General features: G+C 46.1%; 3 protein-coding genes across 5 annotated transcripts in view; all 3 read left to right on the plus strand.

Annotated features, from left to right (window-relative positions):
* The window catches only part of LOC114444601 (scavenger receptor cysteine-rich type 1 protein M130-like), a 902,860-nt gene that overhangs the window by 58,171 nt on the left and 819,350 nt on the right, over positions 1–25,339 (plus strand). The window contains exons 9-10 of the mRNA XM_028419317.1: positions 2,192–2,497; positions 2,577–2,876. Coding sequence (XP_028275118.1) covers positions 2,192–2,497; positions 2,577–2,876 — 606 coding nt within the window. The remainder of the gene's footprint in view (positions 1–2,191; positions 2,498–2,576; positions 2,877–25,339) is intronic.
* On the plus strand, positions 10,882–25,326 carry LOC114444614 (uncharacterized). 2 transcript variants are annotated; one of them, XM_028419337.1, is made up of 11 exons: positions 10,882–10,965; positions 12,657–12,769; positions 13,856–13,950; positions 14,330–14,445; positions 14,521–14,737; positions 14,919–15,028; positions 15,096–15,207; positions 16,057–16,258; positions 16,340–16,663; positions 16,840–16,979; positions 25,213–25,326. In XM_028419337.1, exons 2-10 carry the CDS (start codon positions 12,678–12,680, stop codon positions 16,976–16,978), a joined length of 1,407 nt encoding a protein of 468 aa, XP_028275138.1. In that variant the 5' UTR covers positions 10,882–10,965; positions 12,657–12,677; the 3' UTR covers position 16,979; positions 25,213–25,326. The 2 variants fall into 2 exon arrangements, with proteins under 2 accessions (XP_028275138.1, XP_028275139.1); XM_028419338.1 differs by lacking the exon at positions 25,213–25,326 and adding an exon at positions 17,156–17,303.
* LOC114444615 (uncharacterized) lies at positions 18,359–25,220 on the plus strand. Of its 2 annotated transcripts, XM_028419339.1 has the most exons (10): positions 18,359–18,676; positions 19,036–19,179; positions 20,801–20,880; positions 22,039–22,139; positions 22,215–22,431; positions 22,614–22,723; positions 22,791–22,902; positions 23,743–23,944; positions 24,026–24,352; positions 25,043–25,220. In XM_028419339.1, exons 2-10 carry the CDS (start codon positions 19,070–19,072, stop codon positions 25,179–25,181), a joined length of 1,398 nt encoding a protein of 465 aa, XP_028275140.1. In that variant the 5' UTR covers positions 18,359–18,676; positions 19,036–19,069; the 3' UTR covers positions 25,182–25,220. The 2 variants fall into 2 exon arrangements, with proteins under 2 accessions (XP_028275140.1, XP_028275141.1); XM_028419340.1 differs by lacking the exons at positions 18,359–18,676; positions 19,036–19,179 and adding an exon at positions 20,406–20,434.

The following is a 25,339-nucleotide window of genomic DNA, read 5'->3' on the forward strand; positions in this document are numbered from 1 at the left end:
AGCTGACCTTAACTGAAAAACTGTGAGTGATGAAGATCAACCCTCAAGACACACAGAAATCTGACACCTGTGCCTGACACTAGGTGGCAGTGTCCTCTTCTCAGCTACAGATGTTAGTGTGTCAGTTTACATATTAACAGTTATTGCACAGGTGAGTGGAGGTGGAAGTGGTTTATAAGAAAACTGTACATAGTGCATCAAAAACTAAATAAATAGTTTATTGTACACTGTGGTGTGTGAGTACTGCTCCTATCAGAAGTGTTTATTATACAGTCTGACAGCAGCAGGAAGGAAAGACCTTCTGTATCTCTCCTTCACACACCGAGGGTGGAGCAGTCTGCCACTGAAGCTGCTCTGCAGGGCTGACAGGGTGTCCTGCAGGGGGTGGGACTCATTGTCCAGCATGGAGGTCAGTTTTGCCAGGACCCTCCTGTCACCCACCTCCTGCACTGAGTCCAGAGAGCAGCCCAGGACAGAGCTGGACTTCCTGATGACTCTGTCCAGCTTCTTCCTCTCCCTCTCAGTGATGCTGCTGTTCCAGCAGACCACACCATACAGGATGACTGATGCCACCACAGAGTCATAAAAAGTCTTCAGGAGTGCCCCTTTCACTCCAAAAGACCGCAGTCTCCTCAGCAGGTAGAGCCTGCTCTGGCCCTTCCTGTACAGTGCGTCTGTGTTGTGAGTCCAGTCCAGTTTGTTGTTGAGGTGAATCCCCGGTTATTTGTAAGAGTCCACCTGCTCAATGTCCATTCCCTGGATGTTCACCGGTGATGGGGGGGCTGAGTGTCGTCTGCGAAAGTCCACCTCCATTCCCTGCATTGATCAGGAGGTGGTTTCGCTGACACCAGTCCACAAAGTTCTGCGTCAGTCCTCTGTACTCCGCGTCGTCGTCATCTCTGATGAGACCAACAATCGCAGTGTCATCAGAGAACTTCTGCAGCACACAGCCGTCAGTGTTGTGTCTGAAGTCCGACGTGTAGAGGGTGAAGAGGAAGGGGGCCAGGACGGTCCCCTGAGGGGCACCCGTGCTACAGGTAAGCAGGTCAGACACACAGTTCTGGGCTCTCACAAACTGTGGTCGGTTTGTGAGGTAGTCCCTGATCCACTCTGACAGCAGGTGGTCGCCGGCTGGATGGTGTTGAAAGCACTGGAAAAATCAAAGAAGGTGATTCTCACAGTGCTGCCGGGCTTCTCCAGGTGAGAAAGAGCTCGGTGTAGCAGGAAGGTGACAGCATCCTCCACTCCACCATTAGGCCTGTAGGGAAACTGCAGCGGATCCATGGAAGAGCCCACTATGGAGCGGAGGTGTCTCAGGACCAGTCTCTCCAGTGTCTTCATGAGGTGGGATGTCAGAGCCACTGGTCTGTAGCTGCTGAGGTCTTTGGAGTGCGGTGTTTTTATGCACAGGTACCACACAGGAGGTCTTCCAGAGCTGTGGTACCACCCCCAGCTTGAGGCTCAGATTGAAGACGTGCTCCATAACTCCACACAGCTGGTCTGCACAGGACTTAAGGAGCCTGGAGCTAATGGCATCTGGTCCAGCTGCCTTCCTTGTCTTTGTCTTCCTGAGTTCTGTTCTCACCTGGGCTGCTGTGAAGGACAGGGGTGGGGGTGGGGGATGAGTGTCTCTGTGTGGGTGTGAAATGGTTTGATGTTGTGATGAGCTAAGAGTGTGGGGGGCTGTGGGAGAGGAACAAAGGCCAGGAGTCAGAGAGTAGAGGTGCGACTGCAAGGGGGGAGGGGTGGGTGCTACATCAAACCTATTGAAGTGTAGGTTTAGGTCATTGACCCACTTCTGATCCCCCTCAGCCTGTGAGTGGGGTGTGTTGTAGCCAGAGATGGTTTTCAGGCTTCTCCACACCCCGCTGACGTTCTGCTGCTTCAGCTGCTCCTCCATCTTCTTCCTGTAGCGGGCTTTTCCCTCTCTGATCTTCCTCCTCAGCTCCCTCTGTGCAGCCCTCAGCTCATCCTTATTCCCTGACCTGAAAGCTCTCTTCTTCTCCCTCAGGAGAGCTTTGATTTCCGGGTTAATCCACGGCTTGTTGTTGGAGAAACACCGTACCTTCTTGGAAGGAACAGTGTTCTCAATGCAGAAGTTAATATAGAACACTGTTCAGCACCCACTACCGAACCAGTTAAAATGAAAATGGATCACATGTTCTGTCTGTCTGTCCTTCTGCATCCACAGACTCTGTCAGACTGGTTGAAGGGACTAACGTGTTTTCAGGCAGACTGGAGGTGAAGTCTGACCAGTCCTGGTCCTCAGTGTGTGAAGATGACTTTAACCTGCAGAATGCAGAGGTGGTCTGCAGGGAGCTCGGCTGTGGGGCTCCTTCGGTCTTCAAAGGGGGACTCTATGGAGCAGCAGAGGCTCCAGTGTGGATGAGGAGGTTCCAGTGTGGAGGCCATGAGTCTGCTCTGCTGGACTGTGGAAGCTCACAGTCCACAGAGAACAGCTGCTCAGCTGGAAAAGCTGTTGGACTCACCTGCTCAGGTACAGCTGCAGCTTTCATTTCAGGTTCTGAACTTCTCTTCTGTTTCAATCACTTTCACTAATCAATCACTTTGATCAGATCCTGATAATGTCCGCCTGGTGGGAGGAGCTAACCGCTGCTCTGGTACACTAGAGCTGAAACACAATGGAGAGTGGAGGGAAGTGGAATTCTTGTACTCTGAGTGCACCCTGAAGGCAGCAGCTGTGATATGTGGACAGCTGGACTGTGGCTCCCCAATTTCAACGTCAAAGAAGGTTTATTACTCACCAACACCTGTGTGGGTGATCTCAACTTCCTGTGTTCAGTCCGAAGCTTCCATTAAAGAATGTGTCCTTCGTGGTGATAGTGCCTCCTCCATCTGGAAAATCACCTGCTCAGGTAGAACCAGCTGTTGTTTCTGACAATAAGTACCAGGCTAAAAGGGATGAGGGGACACATTTGTTTTGCTGCTGGATGTAGTGATGACGTTTATATTTAACCAGGGAAAGAAGTGCACAGTTCTATCACAGAGGACATGTTTGTTGGGAGGCAGTTAAAGGGAGTCATTTCTTTATCAGCACTGTGGTAAAAGGTTTAACACTCCTTTAGAAGAATTTAAAAAGAGCTTCCAAACAAGCTGCCATGTTGGTACTGAATTGAAAGTGTTTGTCAGAGTCAGACAGGAAGAGGTCACATGTTCTGTCTGTCTGTCCTTCTGCATCCACAGACTCTGTCAGACTGGTTGAAGGGACTAACGTGTGTTCAGGCAGACTGGAGGTGAGGTCTGACCAGTCCTGGTCCTCAGTGTGTATAGATGACTTTAACCTGCAGAATGCAGAGGTGGTCTGCAGGGAGCTCGGCTGTGGGGCTCCTTCAGTCCTCCAGGGGGTGCTGTATGGAGACGTGGAGCCTCTGGTGAGGTCCAAAGAGTTCCAGTGTGGAGGCCATGAGTCTGCTCTGCTGGACTGTGGAAGCTCACAGTCCACAGAGAACAGCTGCTCAGCTGGAAAAGCTGTTGGACTCACCTGCTCAGGTACAGCTGCAGCTTTCATTTCAGGTTCTGAACTTCTCCTCTGTTTCAGTCACTTTCACTAATCAATCACTTTGATTAGATACTGATGATGTCCGCCTGGTGGGAGGAGCTAACCGCTGCTCTGGTAGACTAGAGCTGAAACAGAATGGAGAGTGGAGGGAAGTTACAGACCAATACCTTGACTGGACCCTGAAGGAAGCAGCTGTAATATGTCGACTGTTGGACTGTGGCTCCCCAATTTCATCAGCACTGAAGGAAAATATCATGTTTAAACCTGTATGGGTGATCAAACCTTCATGCATCCAGTCTAAAGCTACAATGAGGGAATTTGTAGAAGAAAGCAGTGTGTCTTATTTCATCCAGAACCTCACCTGCTCAGGTAAGTCCATGAATGTCTCTCATGGTAAAGTGATGTTACTGTGTTCCATTGTCCACAGTTGATGACATCACACTGACCTGTAACACTCTCCACAGACTGCACCTTGATGCTGGCTAGCAGCAGCAGATGCTGGTTGTCTTACTGTCTCCCACCTTTCCTCCAACTTTTTACAACCCAGCTATGAAAATGGACCACATGTTCTGTCTGTCTGTCCTTCTGCATCCACAGACTCTGTCAGACTGGTTGAAGGGACTAACATGTGTTCAGGCAGACTGGAGGTGAAGTCTGACCAGTCCTGGTCCTCAGTGTGTGAAGATGACTTTAACCCGCAGAATGCAGAGGTGGTCTGCAGGGAGCTCGGCTGTGGGGCTCCTTCTGTCCTCCAGGGGGCGCTCTATGGAGCTGTGGAGCCCCTGGTGTGGTCCACAGAGTTCCAGTGTGAAGGCAACGAGTCTGCTCTCCTGGACTGTGCCAGAACCAGCTCAGCTAGAAGCAGCTGCTCAGCTGGAAAAGCTGTTGGACTCACCTGCTCAGGTTGAGGAGGAGCTGCAGCTTTGAGACAGTTTACTGGTCGACTTCCTCTCATCATTATTTCCATGTTTCTCCTCAGACAATATCAGGCTGGTGGGAGAGAACAGTCGCTGCGCCGGTGAACTGGAGGTGAACATGAACAGAGAGTGGAGACCTGTGTTTGTTGAAGATGATAAATGGAGCTTTGCAGCTGCAGCATGTGTGCAGCTCGGTTGTGGTTCTGCTGTGTCAGCAAGTCAAACAGAAGGTTCTTCAAGCAGACCTGTGTGGTGGATCAGCTCCTCCTGTGCCCGGCCAGCATCTGTACTCCAGGAGTGTGTACTGATGAATGTAGAGATAACAAACAGTCTTAGTCTCACAGTGATCTGTTCAGGTGATCCTCTCACTCTGTGTGTGTCTCAGTGTCTTCTGTCTGCTTCCTCATGTATGAATGCATGGATCTTCTATGTTCCACTTCACACAGTCCTTCAGCATCGACACACACGGCAGCTTTGACTCAACACATCCTTTCATTTCTCTGCTAGTTTGGCTAATCTTCTCCTCTCTGTTCATAGAGCTGCTCGCTCGCCCAAACATCTCCCTCTCTCCCTCCACTGACGGGGTCTCCCAGGCCGAGCAGCAGGGCTTTTGGGTGCTCATTGGCTCCACCTTCGGCATCATGTGCTCCGTCGAAGCGCAGTACCAAGGAGGTTCCTTCCAGCTGATGTTCACGTCCTCCAACACAGCACAGAACTACAGCCTGCCAGCTGTCAATCACTCCGCCCTCTTCCTGTTCTCTGCTGCAGACCACACCCACCGAGGAACCTACACCTGTGTTTATCACAACCACGTTTGGTCCCGTGACTTCTCCTCTGTGAGCCAGCCGCGCTCTCTGGCCGTCTTAGGTAACTTCATAGAGTCCAGCAGGAGCTGTGACGGCCACAGGATAGTTTCAGTGCTGAAGGAAATGACTGTGACAGCACATGACCACATCACGTGTCTCCATCTGTTTCAGCCCCTCTGACAGAGCTGATCATCAGGGTCACTGTGGTCCTGCTGGCTATGACGTCCTCCATCACTGCCATCTGCTGCTACTATAAGGTACTGCACGTGTTGTGTCTGATCTGTTCAGTTGAAGGAGAAACGTCATTTCTCATTGACTTCATCAGCCCCTGCTGCTCATCTTTGTTTTGATCACTATCAAATTACTATTACTACTTATGGACTGACGATATATATAGATATCCATTATAATATAATCACTGTTTCATCTTGCTGTCATGTTTGCTCTGTACTGTATCGTGTTTGCTGCATGTTTGCTCCTCTCTCTCTCTCTCTCTCTCTCTCTCTCTCCTTCATCCTCTCTGTCCTGTCTCCCTCTTCTTCTCCTCCTCTACCCGGCCGACTGGCAGCAGGAAGGTTCCTCCTTCAGAGACGGGTCCTGCTCAAGGTTTCTTCCTCTTAAAGGGAGTTTTTCCTTGCCACAGTGCTCTTCAGGGGGTTCAGGCTCTGGGTCTCAAGCTCTGGGTTTCTGTGAAGTGCTTTGAGACAACTTCTGATTGTAAAATGTGCTATATGAATAAAACTGACCTGAACTGAATTTCAGTGATTATAAGACGTGTTTGCTGTCGTATCTTTCAGCCGAAGCTAGACTGACCAGAGAGTACAGATGATGGTCTTGGAGGATCCAGAACTGAAGGACCTCCAGACCTCTTTGACCCTGAAGAGGACCTGAACCCCCCTGAGTGTGTCTGCTGAGCTCCAGGACGCCATGACATCACCGTTAGTGTTCCAGGTGCAGCTCAGCTCTCATATTTGTCATGATTCATGGAACGTGTGTGTTGTTCCTTCACACAGTTGTTGTACATCATGTAAATACTGACAGCAGATGGAGATGAGCCCTCTGATGAGTCCATTTTAATTTGATTTCTAATTGCTGTATTTCTTTTGATTCTCTTGTAGCGCTTAAATACTCGGTGCTTTATGAATACAATGCATTATTATCATTGATAATCATAATAAAGAGTTTTGCAGTGGTTGAGTGAGTGAGTCCTGTTCTTATAGAGTGTGTCAGCTGCTCCTCTCTGGTCACACCTGTTACAGAATATAGTTTTATCAATAAAGGGCAGAAATAACATTAAACACTATTCAGAATGGGTCAAATCAAATGTTCTTTTAATGAAACATTCATGATCATTTACACATGTACAAAAAAGGCAGTTAATGTATTTTTAGAGATGACAGACTGGAGATCATTGATGACGTGAGCTCATAAAGTCTGATGACATGAAAGCTTTTAGTTTTGGTGTTACTCAACTATCTGCTAAATAAATCAAGTGAACGGTACCAATATGGCTCACTGTTTTATGAAGAGCTCCAAACACAAAGGCAGAAAACAATGACAAACTAACTTCCTGTTTGGGGAGAAGTGTTTCCTGTGTCATGCTGGCTTAGCTTTGAAAAAGGGCGAGTGAGAAATGTTTGAGAGGGGGAGAGAGATAGTACCCATAACCAGGAAGGAAAGGAGTCTGTGGTTCTTCAGGGCCCACGGGGGTTTTCTGTGAAAAGGGGACCCCAGCGAATACACAAGAAGGGACTCTGAACGTCTGAGAAGGGGCTAAACACCAAGCCTTAAGTGAGAATAAAGACTGGGAAGAGAATCACCTCACCACAAACCCTGGATGGAAACCCCTGGTGTCCAGGGTGAGTGAGGGAGAAGCTTCTAACTCGTTTTTTGCTACAACTTGTATTTTGGACTTTATTTTTTTATTTTTGTTACCTTTGAACAGTGTTAATTTTGTTGACGAGTCATTTTCGTCATAGTTTTCGTTAACGACCTTTTTTTGCTGATAAAAATGAGACGATAACTAAATAAAAATTAACGCACGGTGCCGAAAACGAAGACGAAATGTACTGACACTTTCGTCAACGAATAAAAACGAGACGAAATTATTGATGGAGACGAGATCCAATCAGAGCAAATTTTGTTTGTGGAAGGGAGGGACGAATCAGGAGACGGCGGCAGAGAGCCAATCAGAAGTGCTCTCTCTGCGTAAGGACGTTACCCCGCGATGCTGGAAGAAGGCGTCCTCATGCATGGTAACACAACACAGGAGAAGAACAGACACACGGACACGTTTGATGTGAAGACAAACAGGACGGTTTACAAACCGTGTGGAGCGACTATCAGCGGTAAAAACACAACAAACCTGCAGACGAGTCATCTTAACTTCCGCTCAAAGATACACGTGACAAAATCTATAAATGAAGACAGCCCTGATGGTTTTACAGCATGCGACCTGTTTCTAAGTTGTTACTGAATTATTTTGCTGTAGTTATGGAGGATTCATGAAGAAGGTCATGACTGAACAGTGTGTTCAGGGAGAGCAGCTCACTGTTCACTGGTTCTTGGTGAAAAGGTCATAGCAATTAAATAAAGAGGTGTTTGTTTCAAATAACACAAGTTAAAGCTGTGCCTGTTTTTATTGCACTTCAAACCTTAATTATTTCATAAAAAAATATATATATCATAGCCGGATATCAATATATCATCATAATTTTAGTCGACTAAATCCCTGGCAGATTTAGTCGACTAAAATTCTTTGATATTTAGTCGACTAAAACTAGACTAAAACTTAAAAAATGTTGATGACTAAAACGTGACTAAAATAAAATGATATTTTAGTCACAAGACTAAACTAAAAACTAAATTAGAAATTGCTGCCAAAATTAACACTGCCTTTGAAAGACTTTGGGATTTATGGGACCTTTGGAATGGACATTGCCACCCACAGGATAAGAAAACTGACATTTTTTTTTTCTTCTCTCTTAGTAGGATGTGCCTTGGCCTCCTTTTGGACTGCCTGTTGTGGTGAAAGTTTTGCAGGAAAGGGGTGGAATTTTGGTTGGGTGAGAAATACTTTGATTGGAAAAAACCTTTGTTTCCTTGTGGGAGTGTATTGTTTTGCGGGGCAAGCCCTTTAACAGGACACTGTGGTTCACAGTGAGATTTAGGTTATCCAAGTTGGTCTTTTCTTTTTATTAAACAATTGAAATTGGTAACATCCGTAGTTTGTTTTTTGTGGTAACGTTGAATGTAAAATGATGGTCGAGTGTTACAAACTGCCAAGTAAGGCTCTGACAAGCTTCAGTCAGCTCCAACAACAAGTGAACTGGCTCCATTTGTTATCACGGTGCATAGCTTCATTCACCTTTATTATGACCACCATGGCCCTATGCTAGGTCCTTTGTTGACAGGGAGTCTTATAGAAAGGAGAATCAATGCATGCCACTGTGAAACTGAAACTCCAATCATCACATGAGTGTCAACATGCTGTAAAGCAGCAGCTTGTGACTAGTGATGGCTACAAAAAAAGAAAAGTGTGAAAGTACATTATTCCTCAATAATCAACTAAAAAGGCCTAAAGAGAGAGGAGAGGGTCCACTCACCTCACAGGAGACTCTCATCTAAATCCTGATGTGCTCTAAAGCTGCTTTAATGAGTCAGGTAATGGTTAAACAATGGAATATATTCTACTAATGGAAGCAGAGCCTGCTGAGACAAATAGGATGAAATGAATGAACATCTCAGTCTCAGAGGATCCTGAAGTCACAGACACGACATATAAAACTTAAATTAACAGCACCAGAAACCCAAACATGAGGTTTCACACGGCCGACGGGCTAAAGGCAACGTCCCAGAGGCCAGATATAAACATCAATACACATATGATCACATTCACTGAATCTCTGGTTTCACAATGAAACTCCACAAGCTGCTAAATCACATCCGATACACTGCAACTAGATACACACACCATGGCCAGAAGTATGGGGAAGTTTGAAACCAGGACCTGATTTGGACGTAAAACGCCTCACTGACATCAATCAATAATACGAACAATCATCTAGACTGCAGCATTAAGAGTTCCACACACTGTGTCCATTTACTTTTGGTCTATCACACTTACCTGATAACAACAGTAACCTTTGGGACACAAAAAGAAGAAAGAAGAAGCAGCAATGGCACATGCCTGGACGGCACCCGAGCCTCGCTGCTGCCACTCCAAGACCACAGGGCAGTAAAGATGTTTCTCTGCTTCTCTTTATTCTTATCTGCTGACAAAGAGTTCTCAATATTTAAATAATGTCTCATTAATGATTTCCATGTTTCCAATACTGTAGTATTAACTTTGTGGACACCAGGGATGTGAATGTTATTTGCCATCTAGGATATCTGATCTTAGAGATATCTTGAAGAAGACAGATCTCTGGTGTCAACACTAGTCTCTGGCTGCATATACTTGAAAGCCACCTTTCAGTGTTTTGTGTTTTTTCACAGTACCAAAAGGCTTGTATGAGGGAGTCACTTTGGCGGCAGCACTTAAAGCACGTTGTAGGAGCTGTAGAGGGCCAAATCCAGCCCGCTGCAACCTTCTATCTGGCCCACACCATGATGTCCAAACCATATATAATCCGGCCCGGAGCGAAGCTCAGAGCTTTAATTGTTGTACGGCTGTGAACAATAAAGGTGTTTCAAACTGAAAAGGAAAGTGGATGGTGACCACCGTTTTAAAGATGGACACAGCAGGAATTTTAGAACAAAAAGTCGCCAGAAAAATAATCTATAAAGTGTGATTACTCGACTAAACATAGACAACAGAAGGATCAGTTGTGTGTGATTCTATAGTATGACCTTTGTTTTCCATTAGGTTGCTTGTCTGTCTGCGTCTCCTCATGAAGATGCCACAACCCCCAGAGATGAAGGTATGTGCATTATGTCTAATTTGTATTATTTAAATGTTAAATCATTAGGCTGAACATTATGGTCTTATACAACATAGGTCATGGGGAGCCCTGTGAGGAAGCTTCCCCAGCCAGCAGTCAAACAACTGAGAGCACCTCTTCCCTCCACCTCCACTTCTCCAGCAGCTGATTTGGCATCATAGGAAGGTACTCAAAGTTGTCCCGTCCTCAGTGACGATACTGGACCAGACACTTTGCATGCATTGATCTGGCTGAGGATCTCTTCACGCTGGCTCGGGCAGGAAGGACTCCTGGTCATGGGAGGAGGTGTGATCTTCTGTAGGTGGGTGCTGCTGATCCAAAGAAGTCATTCAGCTGGTTCAGCAGGGAGCCGTTACTGTCACAGGTCTGTAATGGAGGCTTGTAGTCAATGATAGTCTGTATCCCCCGCAACAGGCTCCGGGTGTCCCTGCTTAAACACATTCTAGTCTGTAGTGTTCTGTGGCGCTCCTGTGGCTCCCTCTGACCTGGTTTACCAGGGGCCTGTATGCTGACATTCCTGTAATAGTGATGTAATGAGAGGCCAAGGTGGAGGAGGGGAAGGAAGTCCATTCTTAAGAACCGGCTCTTTTAATAGAGCCAAAATTTCCATCAGTAGTACATCGGTCAGGATGCCCCTCCTTCTCCTCCCTCCTCTCAGGGCGATGCAGAATGTGTTAATTATAACCTCAATCTGTTAATACAAGCTGTCATCTGGATGTTTGTGAGCTCGTGGGTACATATTCATCCTGCATCACACGGAATGAGACACTTCAAGAAAGGTGAGTTTCATCTGTTTTTACACATTGCAAGTTAAACATTCAGAGTTTATCTCAGAGCAGTCTTCTCTGAACACAGAAATGTTTTCAGAGAAGAAAAATATTTTGTAGACGTGTAAAGGGATTATCATTAAACCTTTTTTTAATTTTTGGATGTGCACTGACTGTAACACATACAGATCTGAAATACTTAAAAAAATAACAGCACTGTGAAATCATTTTAGGTCTATATATATAAAAAGGACAATATACATATATATACATACACACACACACACACATATATATATATATATATATATATATATATATATATAAGTCGCACTCAAGGAATCTACAAGAGCCAAAAAAAAGACAGAGATGTTTTTGAAAAGCAACAAAACCATTTCCAATGTCTGGGGCTCATTCTCATGGGTTTCAGGTGTTTCTCTTGTTAGACCTGTCTGTAAAAGACAGTCTCGGAGCCAGGTTAGCGTGGGTAGTGCCTGGGAGTACCACGACTTCCATCAATCCCAACTGTGAAGGGGGATTGTCCCAGTAAAGACCATTAAAGACTTCCTGTACGACAGAACCTACACATATATTTCACATGTCGAGGCCGAACGACTCGTGTGGAATTGAAGGGGATTGGTAAATTGTGGTGATTGGTTAAAATTTCCAGGACGTGCAGAATTCACAGGCAAAGGTTGAATTTCTTAGTTGCGATCACAACATTGTGAAATCCTGAAGGGTCTTATTCAGGGGTTCTCAAATTTTGATAGCTGATGGCCAATGTATGAACCCAACACTGGACTGAGGGCCGCCAATGAAAAAAAAATAAAAAATACACGTGTCAGGAGTCAGGCGTGTGCGCAGCTTGTTTACAGTGAGGGCAGCCACTGAGAACATGTTCCATTCAACCAGCATCCTGATTAAAAGAAAGAAAGAAACTCCAAGTACTTCATGTGACCTGCGTATTCACAGCGAGCACAAATGGAAATGCTGTTTAACACGCCGCAGTCTCCTAGTTTGATCCATTCTGGGACTATATTCTGACGGAGCACTGCTACATGCGCACAGAGATCACGCAGCACCTGAAAACACACACCGTCAACATACCAGCATGGCTATAGGCTGCTGAGACCTGTCCAACAGACAGCGCGTCGCTTGACACAGTTTTCAATGCGCGCTCTCATTCCTCTGGTGCAGTACGCTCACATGTGTGTGCGCACTCCTGTGTGTGTGTGTGTGTGTGTGTGTGTGTGTGTGTGTGTGTGTGTCGGGGGGCGGGACTCCTCTGCAGCGGAGAAATGCGCGAGCATGCAGAGACAGAAACGACACGCCGAGCAGAACGGAAGCTGCCACTCCTCAAAAAAAATTAAATATCAGAGAAATACTGACGCAATTAATAATAAAAATAAAATGCACAGGACAAGCCTCAGTAAATAAGTGCGTGTGAGAAAACTGTGCGGGCCGCACTAACACTAAACTTTGATGTCAAGTGGGGGGCAACAAAATATCGGCTTGCGGCCCGCGGCCGATATTTTGAGCCCCCTGGTCTAATTGCAAAACACAATATTAGGCAGGTGGTCATAATGCTTTGCCTGATCAGTGCCTTGGTACAGAACATTCTGGTAATTTCAGCATGTACTGGGACATAATACGTTTAACTGGTCTTCACAGAGCTTCATATGTAACCTCCATCTTCTCTGCAGCTGTTTTACAGCAGCTCCAAGATGAGACACCGTGACAAGCAGCTGCTTAAGAGGTTCAGACGACTGATGTTCATTGCTGTCCTCCCTGTCACCCTGCTGATCTGGACCTCCAGGTGGGTGTTACAGCCCATTGTTTTAGGTATGGAGTTTTTGGATTTAATAAGAGATGAGGAGGCGACTATGTTTGAAGTGGAGGAAGATGAGGAGTTGTTGCTGCTATACTAACGGTAGACTGCATGTTCGATCACTCAATACAACTAGAATCAAGCAGGGAGCGAAAGGGGTCATCCAAACAGTGCCGGCTGTAATCCTTAGAGGAAGAGCCTGAACCTTGTTTTAAACCTGTTATACGTGATGGTACTGTGTGTCTCACAGGGAAACGTGCAGCGTGGTTGATGTTCCAGAAACAGATGCAGTCACAATGCTATTCCTCTGTTTTCTCTGCCAGTGCTCTCACCAGGGCTGCATCACACCACATGGCCGAAGAAGCTGGTTTATCGGGTCCCCTGCTTCAAAACTAGCTGGTGAAGAAGCTCAGTTTAAAGCAAATAATAGAAACAATAAAGGGTGTTCAGAGTGAGGTTACAGCTTCTTCACTGGCTCCAAACCTGATGCTTCCCAAATGGTGTTAGAATAGAAATACTTTATTCATCCCAAGCTGGAAATTACACTGTTGCAGTTGTAGCTGTCTGAGCCTTGTGGAAAAGGGAGGAGGGGCTGATCAGGGTTATCCATCCTTACCCAGGATGCAAGGTGGATCCTGGATGGCTGTAGAATTGGAAAAATGCTTTCAGAGACGAATGACCTCGGTGCTGGCTGATGTTCCACACTGTAATCTTTACTTGGTTGACGTGATTAGCTTCTCTTCCAGTTGGCCTGAACATGTCAGCAACCTGATGTCGGTCATTGATCGTCTTATGAATGCTTCTTTAACACTCAACCTGAAGTGTGAGTTTGACAGGCCTACAGTTACATATCTTGGTATGGAAGTTGGACAAGGTCAGGTGCCAAGGTAGCTGCTATTGTCTCTTTTCCAACTGGTCTCCGGCAATTCTCTTCCAGCTGGTGCAGTGTTACCTCTCTTTTCTCCCTAGAACAGCTTTGGGACATAACAGTGGGTGAAATTACTCCTCTGATCTGATTCAGTGTATGAATAGATGTCTGATTTTGTGTGGCTCAAACCTTTCTTCTGTCTGCAGAGGCTACTGGACCTTCCACTCCAGGACCTTCACCTGCCAAAGAACCACTGTGCAACAACATTCAGTGCACACTACCTATACTATGGGTCATCAGGGTAAGCTAACAGTGACTGAACACTGCTCACTACTAAAGCTTGTCTGGAACATGAAACCTTGTCTCTTCCTGTTCTGCTGGATAGCTTTAGTTTCTGTTTTAAAGATCGATTCAGAGCACAAAACGGAAAATATTTACTCTGCTCATGCAGCTTGGAGATATGAGACCAAGCCTGTACAGCAGTCAGCTGTAACTAATCTGGACATTTTTTATTGGATGCTTTATACCTTTCTTTGTAGTAAGCAGGTGCTGATTACTGTAACAGAATATATTACGAAATACATTTAAGCACATGTAATCTGTATTCTGTAACGTAATACTTTTTAAAATTATCCTTCACAACACTGGAAATGAAACGCACCTCTCTGTTAAATAATTAGATTTGAGATCTGCAGTTCTTCAGGGACGACAACCAGAAGCATCTGTGGTCACGGTGAATGGGACGAAGACGCTGCTGTTATCAGCGTATCTAGAGCACTGCACAGACAGAAAGGAGGTCAGTACACTGAGCAGGTTCAGAGCAGGTTCAGCATCCACAAGCATCTGGTTAGAACCCTGTGTTCCTCTGCAGGTCCGTGTTATTGCTGTGGTGCTGCGGAGCGAGGCGGTGGCGTATCGCTGCCTCTTCTGCTGTCAGGAGCAGCTGCACATCTCTGACGGCGTCTGCAACATTCACAGCGATCACTTTGGTTTCGCTTACGGGACGGCCGACATCATGTGTCCCATCCCATCAGGCTGTGAGACGCCGTCTCGCATCACCGTGACCTCTGCTGCAGGCAGCTCTGACGGTACTGAAGCTCCACAGGCCACATTTTCAGAACCACAGGATGAGCACAAAGTCCTGTTTGAATAATAAAGGTTGAATATTTTAGGAGAACAATAACTCACTGCTGAACTCTTGGGTAACTGATTAACTGAAGTGAATAATGCTGCAAATCAAACACACCTTCATGTGACCTCTTGGTGAAGTGGACAGAGAGTTCCTGGAGGTGAAGAACCAGAATGTGAAGAGTGACGCCTTTCCATACAGCTTCACCGTCTGCCTCTCCACCATGTACGACTTCACCAACGTGCTGCAGGTACCATCTCATCAATAACAAACTTTACTGTGTGTGTGAACTGCTTACATGTGCCTTTGTCTCATAGTTTGTGCAGAGTTTGGAGATGATGCAGTTACTGGGGGTGGACAGAGTGGTGGTCTATAAAACGAGCTGCAGCCCTGAGACGCAGCGCATCCTGGACTACTACACACACAAAGGTGGAGTACGGTGTGTTTTATCCATCCATGCATGTAACTAGTTAGCAGCTAACTAGTCAGCTAACTGAGCCAGAGCACCGGCATCATGACTGAGGCTCATTATAGAAACACAGCTGGCAGCGTGACACCACCTCCATGCAGAGTCTGACCTCACATCAGTCCAGCACTGTGTTCATCACATGGAACAAGGAACTACAGACACTGTAGAAATGTAGTGGAGGAGAAAGGACAGGTGACAGCTGCAGCATGGAGTCAGAGTAGAAAGTATGTGCTATTATTTTTACTGAAGTAGAAATACATAAAAATTTACTTAAGTACAGTAACAAAGTACTAATACTCAGTTACTTTCCACCATTGGATCAGTGTGACAAAATATAGCAAAGAAGCCATTTACCATATCCATGAAAAACATATTTAAAGAGTATTTCTAGTTTTTGTTTTGGTCTGTGTTCCATCCACTAACAAAGAGGAGGCTGGATTTATGACTGCAGACAGCCACCAGGGGGCAATCCAGGGTTTAAAGAAAATTATTATAGGTCAAGCATTGAGTAGATAATAACAAACAAATGGCCTAAAAACTCGTAATAATTAGCAGTAGGACTAGGCTCTGATTGGTGATGGAGGTGCTCGATATTAGTCATCTGACTTAGAGGAGGAGGAGGAGAGAGGGAGAGCAGGAGAAGACTGAGACGGAGGGACAGGATAGGAGAAAGTAACAACATGAAGACAACAGAAAGGTCTTCCTGCTCGAACTTTCACTAAGCTCCATTAGACAGAGATAACAGGTGTCATAGGTTTGATAGCTGTCGAGCTTGAGGTTGAACCCACACTCCTGTTCCTCCCTCTCAGGCCTCGTGGAGGTGATTCCTTGGAGTCTGTCCAGATATCTGAACGTCTCTCTCAGCTGGCTGCCTTCACAAGGTCCAGGTGACCTCCATTACTTTGGTCAGATTGCGGCTCTCAATGACTGTCTGTACAGGTACATGTACCGGTCCAGATACGTGGCGCTGCAGGACATGGACGAGCTCATCCTGCCTCAGTCAGTCAGCAGGTACAGTCTTCTTCCTGGATGAGTATTCACAGTAAAGTGACTCCTTCACTGCGGTAAATGTGGATGTTTTTCTCTCACCAGCTGGTCGGAGCTGCTGCCACAGCTGGAGCAGAAGTACGGTGTTGACCGGTGCTACATGTTTGAGAATAACGTCTTCCCTAACACCATCAAACGGCCTCCCCCAAACCCCCCAACACCGCCCCTGCTGGCCAGCTGGCTGAATGTGTCTGGGGTGGACATCCTGGCCCACCTGTACCAGGAACCCTATGAGGAGATTCATAAGAGCAACTTCAAGATCATCGTCAACCCGCGAGCTGTGTTCACCACCACCGTCCACGGAGTGCTTCATTCACAACATGGCTGCTCCTGGGTTGACAGGAACATGGCGCGGATGTATCACACAAGGTATGGGGTGGACAGTGGAGTTTCATGATCACAGGAAGAGGACAGTTCATAAGGGGTTAATAGTTTTCAGCTAATGTGGAGAAAAATGGTATTTAGTGCAATTTAAAGTCATAACGGCTTCATCAAAGAACATGTTAAAATGTGTTTTCTCTAAAGTCTAAAAAATGTCTGTGCAGACGTCCAAGCCAGCCTCACCTAAAGCCGGATCAGCTGATTTATGATGGCAGACTGCTGGACTACAGTGCACGCCTCATACCTGCTGTCAGTGCTGTGCTGAAGGAGAATGGACTTCTAGAGGAGGACAGCACACACTAAGGTGTGTGTGTGTATTGTCACACGTGTCACATGTCAAAACTTTTGATGTGTTTGCATATTAAACAATGGACGTGTGTACATGTTTCCCCCTGAAAACAGAACCAGGGGAGAGCAGTTTATCATGTGTTAGAGGCTGTGAACATTCTAGTGTTTTATAAAACTGTCACATTTTTACAGTGGAGCGTCCAGCATTCAGTTCAACGCCAAGTCGTCCGGATGAGACTGCAGCAGACTGTGAGATATATCATACCCTGATCGCAGGGACTTCGCTCTATAATGATATATTTATGTACACAGTACTTACAGCTCCAACCCAAACGTTCTTGTAAACCGTGTATTTATTGTAACCTTGTTAACTGTCTGGTACAACTGCCAAAACAAATTCCTTGAAATGCTGCACATTTGATCAATAAAAGTGATTCTTTGATTCTTAAGTGTTAAGTTTTCATGAATGTGTTTGCAGTGTGTTAATCTAATGTAAACAGTTCAAGGCTCAGGTTCAGTGTTCTCAAATGAATTGAGTAGTAACAGTGAAGCCTGGAGATGTCGTAGCTATAATGTCAAATTCACTGCTATGTGGCGCCACCTGCTGGACTCTAGTGGTGGCTTGTTAGATCCATTCCTTGGAAGTGTCCACTGAGAACAGTCAGCCAGTCCCAGCACCACAGCTCCCCCTGCTGTCCCATAGTCGTTAGGCACAGCTGAGCTTCAACAGACAGACAGAATCACCAACACAGATGAGTTTATATTTCATTTATTATACCAGAAAGAATGTTGTGCCTTTGGTGGCCCAGAGCTGGTCTACACCGGGCGTGTCAGTGCATTTATCTCTCCATGTATGTGCAGCCTGTGTTATGGCTCTTTAGGATTTCATTGACACCATATTAGATACAGTAAGTAAAAGTCTTCCTGTCTCAACACCAGATGGACACGCCCCCACTTCCTGAGGATGTTGACGTAACAACGAGGATGGAGGATACACACACACACACACACACAATGTGTGTGAAGAGGAAGGTGTGAAACTGGTTCACACTGTCTGAGCTCCAGAAAGTCCCTCAGGTCGGGTTCTGGCTAAAACATATGATGTCCTGCATGTGTTCTGTCGACCTGGACCAGACTTCTGACCAGGTGGAACTCTGTCTCAGCTACCTGGGCTGCTTTGGAGGCTACACAGCCTCTTTATAGGCTCTCAGTGAGTGTTGTCAGGGTGGGGGAGATCATGCTGAGGGAGACCAACTGCAGGGTGGATGCGGTTTATAAGGCGGTGATGCAGGTGCTGTACCAGTCTGAGATCAGTCTGCCCTGACCTGTGGACGGAGACACAGAACCAGAGGCAGAGTGATTTGGGCTGGAACTTATGTTAGAGCTGGAGGCGTTTAAGGAGGTCTGGGAGTCTCTGCTCCCTCTGATGGATCGAAGCAGACTGGAGGATGGATGGAGGGTTTAATACAAATAATCATACAATAAGACGTGCTGGTAGAATCATCTGAACAGATTGATCAGCAGCGGGTTCAATATTTAAACATTTGAGCGGCCGGTGTGGTCGATGTTTCACAGCTTCCTCTTCCCCTGCACCACCTCAGCTTTGGCTGCGCTGGGCAGAACACAACGCGTCTAAAGCTTTGCTCCGACCTAGTGACCTCGTGGGTTCAGTATTCATCCTGCAACACTTCATTATCACACAGCGTGGAAGAGGTGAGTTTCATTTTTTATTTATGCAGCGCAAAATAATCATTTAAAGATTATCTCCACGTGTAAAAAGAAGCTATAGATATAAATATGATGAAGGCCTTTCTAATTTATATAACTATAGTTTAGAGAAAGGTTCCGTTACTTTAGTTTCTCACACTACAGGAATAGAAGTGAGAGAAGTGTGCACAGTTCCTTTTAACACTTCAGACTCAGTAGTATGTCAACTAATTATATGGTCAGTCATGTGACATGTGTTCCTCTATTCGGAAGTGGATTTCGTTGTGCAAACAGTGCATTTGCACAGTTTGTGTTCAGGAGCAGTGAAGTGAAACTAACGCATCACTCGTCTCCATCTGGATCAGGGAGACCCAGCAGAGCTGGAACAGCGGCACCAAGATGAGACGCGGTCCGAAGCAGCCGCCTGTGTTCAAGAGGTTCAAACGCCTGGTGCTCATCACTGCTGTCCTCTCCGTCCTCTCTGTCGCCCTGCTGATCTGGACCTCCAGGTGGGTGGAATCACTCCTCTGATCGGATTCAGGGTTCAATCAGAGTCCACGTTGGAGGCACATTGTGGTGACAGTAGTGATGAATCACGCAGAGCTCTTCCATCAGATCAAACAGGGTTTGTCTGTATGAATCAATGTCTGATTGTGCACAACTATTTCTTGACTTAACGCTCTCATTGATCCATTATTATTATTATTATTATTACTGTGGATACAGCCAGATGTAAACGTGTTGTCATGTTCACATCACTCTGTAGATGGGCCAGAACTCATCGCCAAGCCAACCAAGAAAAGAGATGATCCCCCCACACAGTTTGTGTTGTCATCTTTGATTTTATAATAGTAGACACAAACAGGATGCAAGTGTGTGTGTGTGTGTGTGTGTGTGTGTGTGTGTGTGGGAGGGGGCGGCAGAGTGACACAAAACTGTTAGGTCTTTATAGCTTCCATTTTTGTGACCATTGTTTTCATAATTAATTACATCAGGACTTAAAGTTATGCAGGTGACCAATTACCTTCACGGATGCCTTGTCCATTGTCATGTACTGCTCCCACTCAGCAAAGTTAGATATCTGGCATTTTATAATTTTATTTTTAATTCTACTTATGTGTTCTTAGAGATCAAATACAGATCTTAGCTGTTTCATGTTGTTGTTCCTACTGTTGGAGCACGTTGTGAGCTCTCTTGTTATTTGATCTGCTGCTGTAATGACTTAATTTCCCTCCATGGATCAATAAATCCTTTTACAGTCTGTGTGTGGACGGGTGGGGGTATGGTGGAGTTGGTTAGGGTTTTGTATTACTGACTCTTAGAACACTTCCTGTGTTTTCAGAAAGTGTGACACATAGATAACTGCATGTTAGAGCTGCTCCGATGAAGACTGATCCAGAGCTGTCTACAAGTCAAGACTTTAAAATCCTTTACAGAAACCCTGAACCCCCGAGCATTACTGTTCAAGCTAATTATACCTGCACTACCTAGAAAATGCTCTGCACGGTTTGTTGTAGCTCGCTGGTCGGCTGACCTTCCTGCCAGCACAGCAGATGTGTTTATGTAAAGATTATTATGGTATATTTGTGGTTGTGGAGTTCAGGAAAGGCCCAAACACAGTCCAAACAGACAAAGTTTTAAATACACAAAACACACAGGAATACAGGACTTTCAAAATAAAACAGGAAATACAAGAAAACAGCCAGAACCTAAAGTGTTATTGTCAGAGAGGCGTTCTTCACTGCAGGAGATGTTCAGACAGAAGTAAGAGGTATCACACGGCTCTGGGTCTGTTACTGATCAGTCCTTCTACATGTTGTTAAATTATTAACAGGACAAGTTTGTAACATGTTTTTTTTCATTTGAAAAATGAGCAGAAATCATGTGATTATTGTCAATTAATTAATTGTAAAGCCACCAGTAAATATAGCACCTTTTATGCAACTTTTCCTTTTATATCTGCACGTTAATCTATGTTTGGGAGCCAGAAATGTGTCTTGTGACAGTTTTGTTTCTAAACACGAACAATGGATGAAAGACTGAGCAGCAGAGGAACAGGTTTCCTGGTCTGCCGTTTCCGTTCTCATCTCTTCAAACTGCAGTTTAAAAATGACTTTCTTCTGTCTGCAGTGACTACAAGAGCTTCACAAGCCAAACCACCACTGTGCCACAACACTCAGTTCACACTAACTGCAGTGTGGGTCCTGTGGGTAAGTAACGGTGCCTGAAGGCTGCGCGTGTATTGTTGGTTTGTGAAAGCTCGTCTCTTCCTGTTCTGCTGAGCTGCTACCTGACTTCCTGTTTCCTTCTACTCCCTGATCGTGCAGAGCTGCACCTGTGTTATTTTGTCCAAAAACGTGCAGCTAGGCCGCTCTGCTCTGAACACCTTCTACACACAGACACACAAAAAAACAAATATCTAAATAAAAAACCCCTGACTGTGCTACTTGGTCACCTCTTCAGCCTTGAGCTGCTAGTCCTGTACGGTAGTGAGCAGCTTTCTGACAGTCCTGCGTCTGCTTGTACCTCCAAGACCTGGCCAACAGCAGTGATACCTTCCGTCCAGCAGTGCCTTTGGACAGGCAATGACGATGTGCTCCCTCCTCGGGCACATGTTGATATCTGGGGTTGTGACCAAGCCCTTAATTGTGCAGATCGGCAGGGCTTGGGTGGACGTCATAAACTGATGAGATAGAGAACTTGAATGCTTCCTCCTGGTCCTTCTTCCCGAGTGATCGAACTCTTCGACCAACCAAAGCTGGCCAGGTCCAATTTGAGCTCCATAACAAACCATGGAAATTTAAATTAAATGCTTAAGACTTTGTAGACCTCTGTTTTCTGAACATGGCACGCTGCCCTGTACCTTTGCACCATCGCTGCTATGACTGTTTTGTTTTATCGAGTTAAATCGGTTTTATAGCAGGATGCAGGTTCCCCACAGCTCGTTGCTCACCGTTCACACAAAGACATTTGAATCCCTTGAGGAACAGACATCCCAATCATTTCTATACTGGCATGTTTGCTTAGAGTCTGTGCCAAGAACGGGCAGTAATCATCCCAACACTGCACAGAAACAACAGGAAAGCAGGACGTTTTTACACGTGGCCTCTGACATCACACTCCGGACGCTGCAGTGGAAACACATGTGTGTGTGGTGGGAGTGTCTGTGTGATGTTCACTGTCCAGTGTGTGTTCAGAGGCTCATGCCTCCAGATCAGAGTAATTATTATTAAAATATTCTTTGGATGTGTGTTCACTCCAACTTGAACATTTGTTTGTGTTTTTAAGTTGCTGCTGATGTGTGAGTGCAGACTTCAGAGTCTGTGGACTGATCCTGTTTGGGGTTTTTAACACCTGGTCTCATTCAGTTCTGCAGGGACGAGGACCAGAAGCATCTGTGGTCACGGTGAATGGGACGAAGACGCTGCTGTTATCAGCGTATCTGGAGCACCGCACAGACAGAAAGGAGGTCAGTACACTGAGCAGGTTCAGAGCAGGTTCAGCATCCACGAGCATCCGTTTAGAACCCTGTGTTCCTCTGCAGGTCCGTGTTATTGCTGTGGTGCTGCGGAGCGAGGCAGTGGCGTATCGCTGCCTCTTCTGCTGTCAGGAGCAGCTGCACATCTCTGACGGCGTCTGCAACATTCACAGCGATCACTTTGATTTCGCCTACGGGACGGCCAACATCATGTGTCCCGTCCCATCAGGCTGTGAGGCGCCATCCCGCATCACCGTGACCTCTGCTGCAGGCAGCTCTGACGGTACTGAAGCTCCACAGGCCACATTTTCAGAACCACAGGATGAGCACAAAGTCCTGTTTGAATAATAAAGATTGAATATTTTAGGAGAACAATAACTCACTGCTGAACTCTTGGGTAACTGATTAACTGAAGTGAATTAATGCTGCAAATCAAACACACCTTCATGTGACCTCTTGGTGAAGTGGACAGAGAGTTCCTGGAGGTGAAGAACCAGAATGTGAAGAGTGACGCCTTTCCATACAGCTTCACCGTCTGCCTCTCCACCATGTTCGACTTCACCAACGTGCTGCAGGTACCATCTCATCAATAACAAACTTTACTGTGTGTGTGAACTGCTTACATGTGCCTTTGTCTCATAGTTTGTGCAGAGTTTGGAGATGATGCAGTTACTGGGGGTGGACAGAGTGGTGGTCTATAAAACGAGCTGCAGCCCTGAGACGCAGCGCATCCTGGACTACTACACACACAAAGGTGGAGTACGGTGTTTCTGTGCCTGTTTTATCCATCCATGCATGCACCTCTGTCTCAGTGTGTGACCAGAGCTGCCAAACAGTCTCCTCCCTGCTCTGACTTCCTTCCTCCAGCTCCCTGTGAGGACACACAAAGACAATGTTTCAGTGTCCCTCACTGAGGTCACAGTGTTTTCCTCATTCATGCTGTAATACTGAAATTTCCTCAGAACTGTTTTATAAAATGTGTCAGCATCCAGCAAAGACCAACATGCACTCAGATCCCCCCTGACAAAAATAAAAGCACACCTGTGTGAGTCTTCCCCACCACCATTACTCAAGCTGATGTGTTAGCAGCAGGAAAGTGCAGGCATGAAGCATTTCAAGCGACTTTGACAAGGGCCAAACTGTGTTGGCTTGATGATCAGCTACTGTTGCTGACCCCTGTCTATTGCCCCCAACTGGACTGGACCATGGAGCAGTGGAAGAAGGTGGCCTGGTCTGATAGATCAAGTACTCTGGGAACTCTGGGAGGAAGGCAAACCAGCAGGGCCAACACAATATTGGGCAGGTGGTCGTAATGTTATGTCTGGTCAGTGTATGCCCAACGTTAATGTGACACTAGCTAACATTAGCTTGCTGGCTACCTACTGATGGACCATATGAGTTTGGTGGATAATTCATTCATTAATTCTAATTCATCCATATTCCCAGGCTGATCCAGCTGCTGCATTGGTTAGCTAGTGTAAGCTAATGTTAACACCAATATCCTGCTTAGCTTTCTTGCTAGCCAGTTGCTATAAAGTGGTTTGATAGCTGTCGAGCTTGAGGTTGAACCCACACTCCTGTTCCTCCCTCTCAGGCCTCGTGGAGGTGATTCCTTGGAGTCTGTCCAGATATCTGAACGTCTCTCGCAGCTGGCTGCCTGCACTCGGTCCAGGTGACCTCCATTACTTTGGTCAGATTGCGGCTCTCAATGACTGTCTGTACAGGTACATGTACCGGTCCAGATACGTGGCGCTGCAGGACATGGACGAGCTCATCCTGCCTCAGTCAGTCAGCAGGTACAGTCTTCTTCCTGGATGAGTATTCACAGTAAAGTGACTCCTTCACTGCGGTAAATGTGGATGCTTTTCTCTCACCAGCTGGTCGGAGCTGCTGCCACAGCTGGAGCAGAAGTACGGTGTTGACCGGTGCTACATGTTTGAGAATAACGTCTTCCCTAACACCATCAAACTGCCTCCTCCAAACCCCCCAACACTGCCCCTGCTGGCCAGCTGGCTGAATGTGTCTGGGGTGGACATCCTGGACCACCTGTACCAGGAACCCATCATTCCAGAGACTCACTACAGCAACTTCAAGATCATCGTCAACCCGCGAGCTGTGTTCACCGCCACCGTCCACGGAGTGCTTCACTCACAAAATGGCTGCTCCTGGGTTGACAGAAACATGGCGCGGATGTATCACACAAGGTATGGGGTGGTGTCACGTTAGAAGAGAACACCAGTCTGACTGCAGACTGCTTCAGGGTTTCTTTCAGAAGTCTCCAGGTGGTCTCTAGCAGACTGCAGTCTGTGTGCTCTGTCTCAGCAGTCTTCTCTGCAGTCTGGCAGGACTCTAGTGACGGTCTTCTCTGACTCTTCAGGTCCAGATCTGGTTCAGTCCTTCACTAGTGTCTCTGCAGCTGTTCTCGGCTCTTCTCATCTCTCACTGGTTTTCTTTCCAGAACCTTCCACATGTTTCTCTTCCTGTCTCTGACAGTCTGCTTCTCTTTGAGTCTTGAAGCTCTTCGATGAACTTGTAGAAACTTCTCAGACATTTCTTTAACGTATTTCTCTTCCTTTTGTCATGATGCGTTCACAGGTGTTCAGAGTAAACGTCACTTGTTGTACTGTGGAGTCACTTTTAAGTGCAGATCAAATGTTTACAGGGTCACTCAGTTAAAGCACAGACTACACAGTGTCATTGAAAACAGAGATTTGAACAATGACTAAACAAAGAAGACAGTTATTAAGACGTTGATAATAATGATGCTGCTGGTTTCTGGTTTGTGTTACTTTGTGCAAATTAAAGTCATTAAGGCTTTATGAAAGGAAATATTATGGTAATAATGTCTTTGTTCATGGAATGATATTTAAAAACAATGTTTTCTGTCTGTGCAGAGGTCCAAGGCAGCCTCACCTAAAGCCGGATCAGCTGATTTATGATGGCAGACTGCTGGACTACAGTGCACGCCTCATACCTGCTGTCAGTGCTGTGCTGAAGGAGAATGGACTTCTAGAGGAGGACAGCACACACTAGGCTGTCTGTGTGTGTGTGTGTCTGTGTGTGTGTGTGTGTGTGTCTGTGTGTGTGTGTCTGTGTGTTTGTGTGTGTGTGTGTGTGTGATTATGACAACAGTTGCACTTATGCCTCAAAGGAAGCTTCATATTTCTGATTCAGGGAGACGTACAGTGTTT

Source organism: Parambassis ranga, chromosome 13 (genome assembly GCF_900634625.1).
Source record: "Parambassis ranga chromosome 13, fParRan2.1, whole genome shotgun sequence".
Classification (NCBI taxonomy): domain Eukaryota; kingdom Metazoa; phylum Chordata; class Actinopteri; family Ambassidae; genus Parambassis; species Parambassis ranga.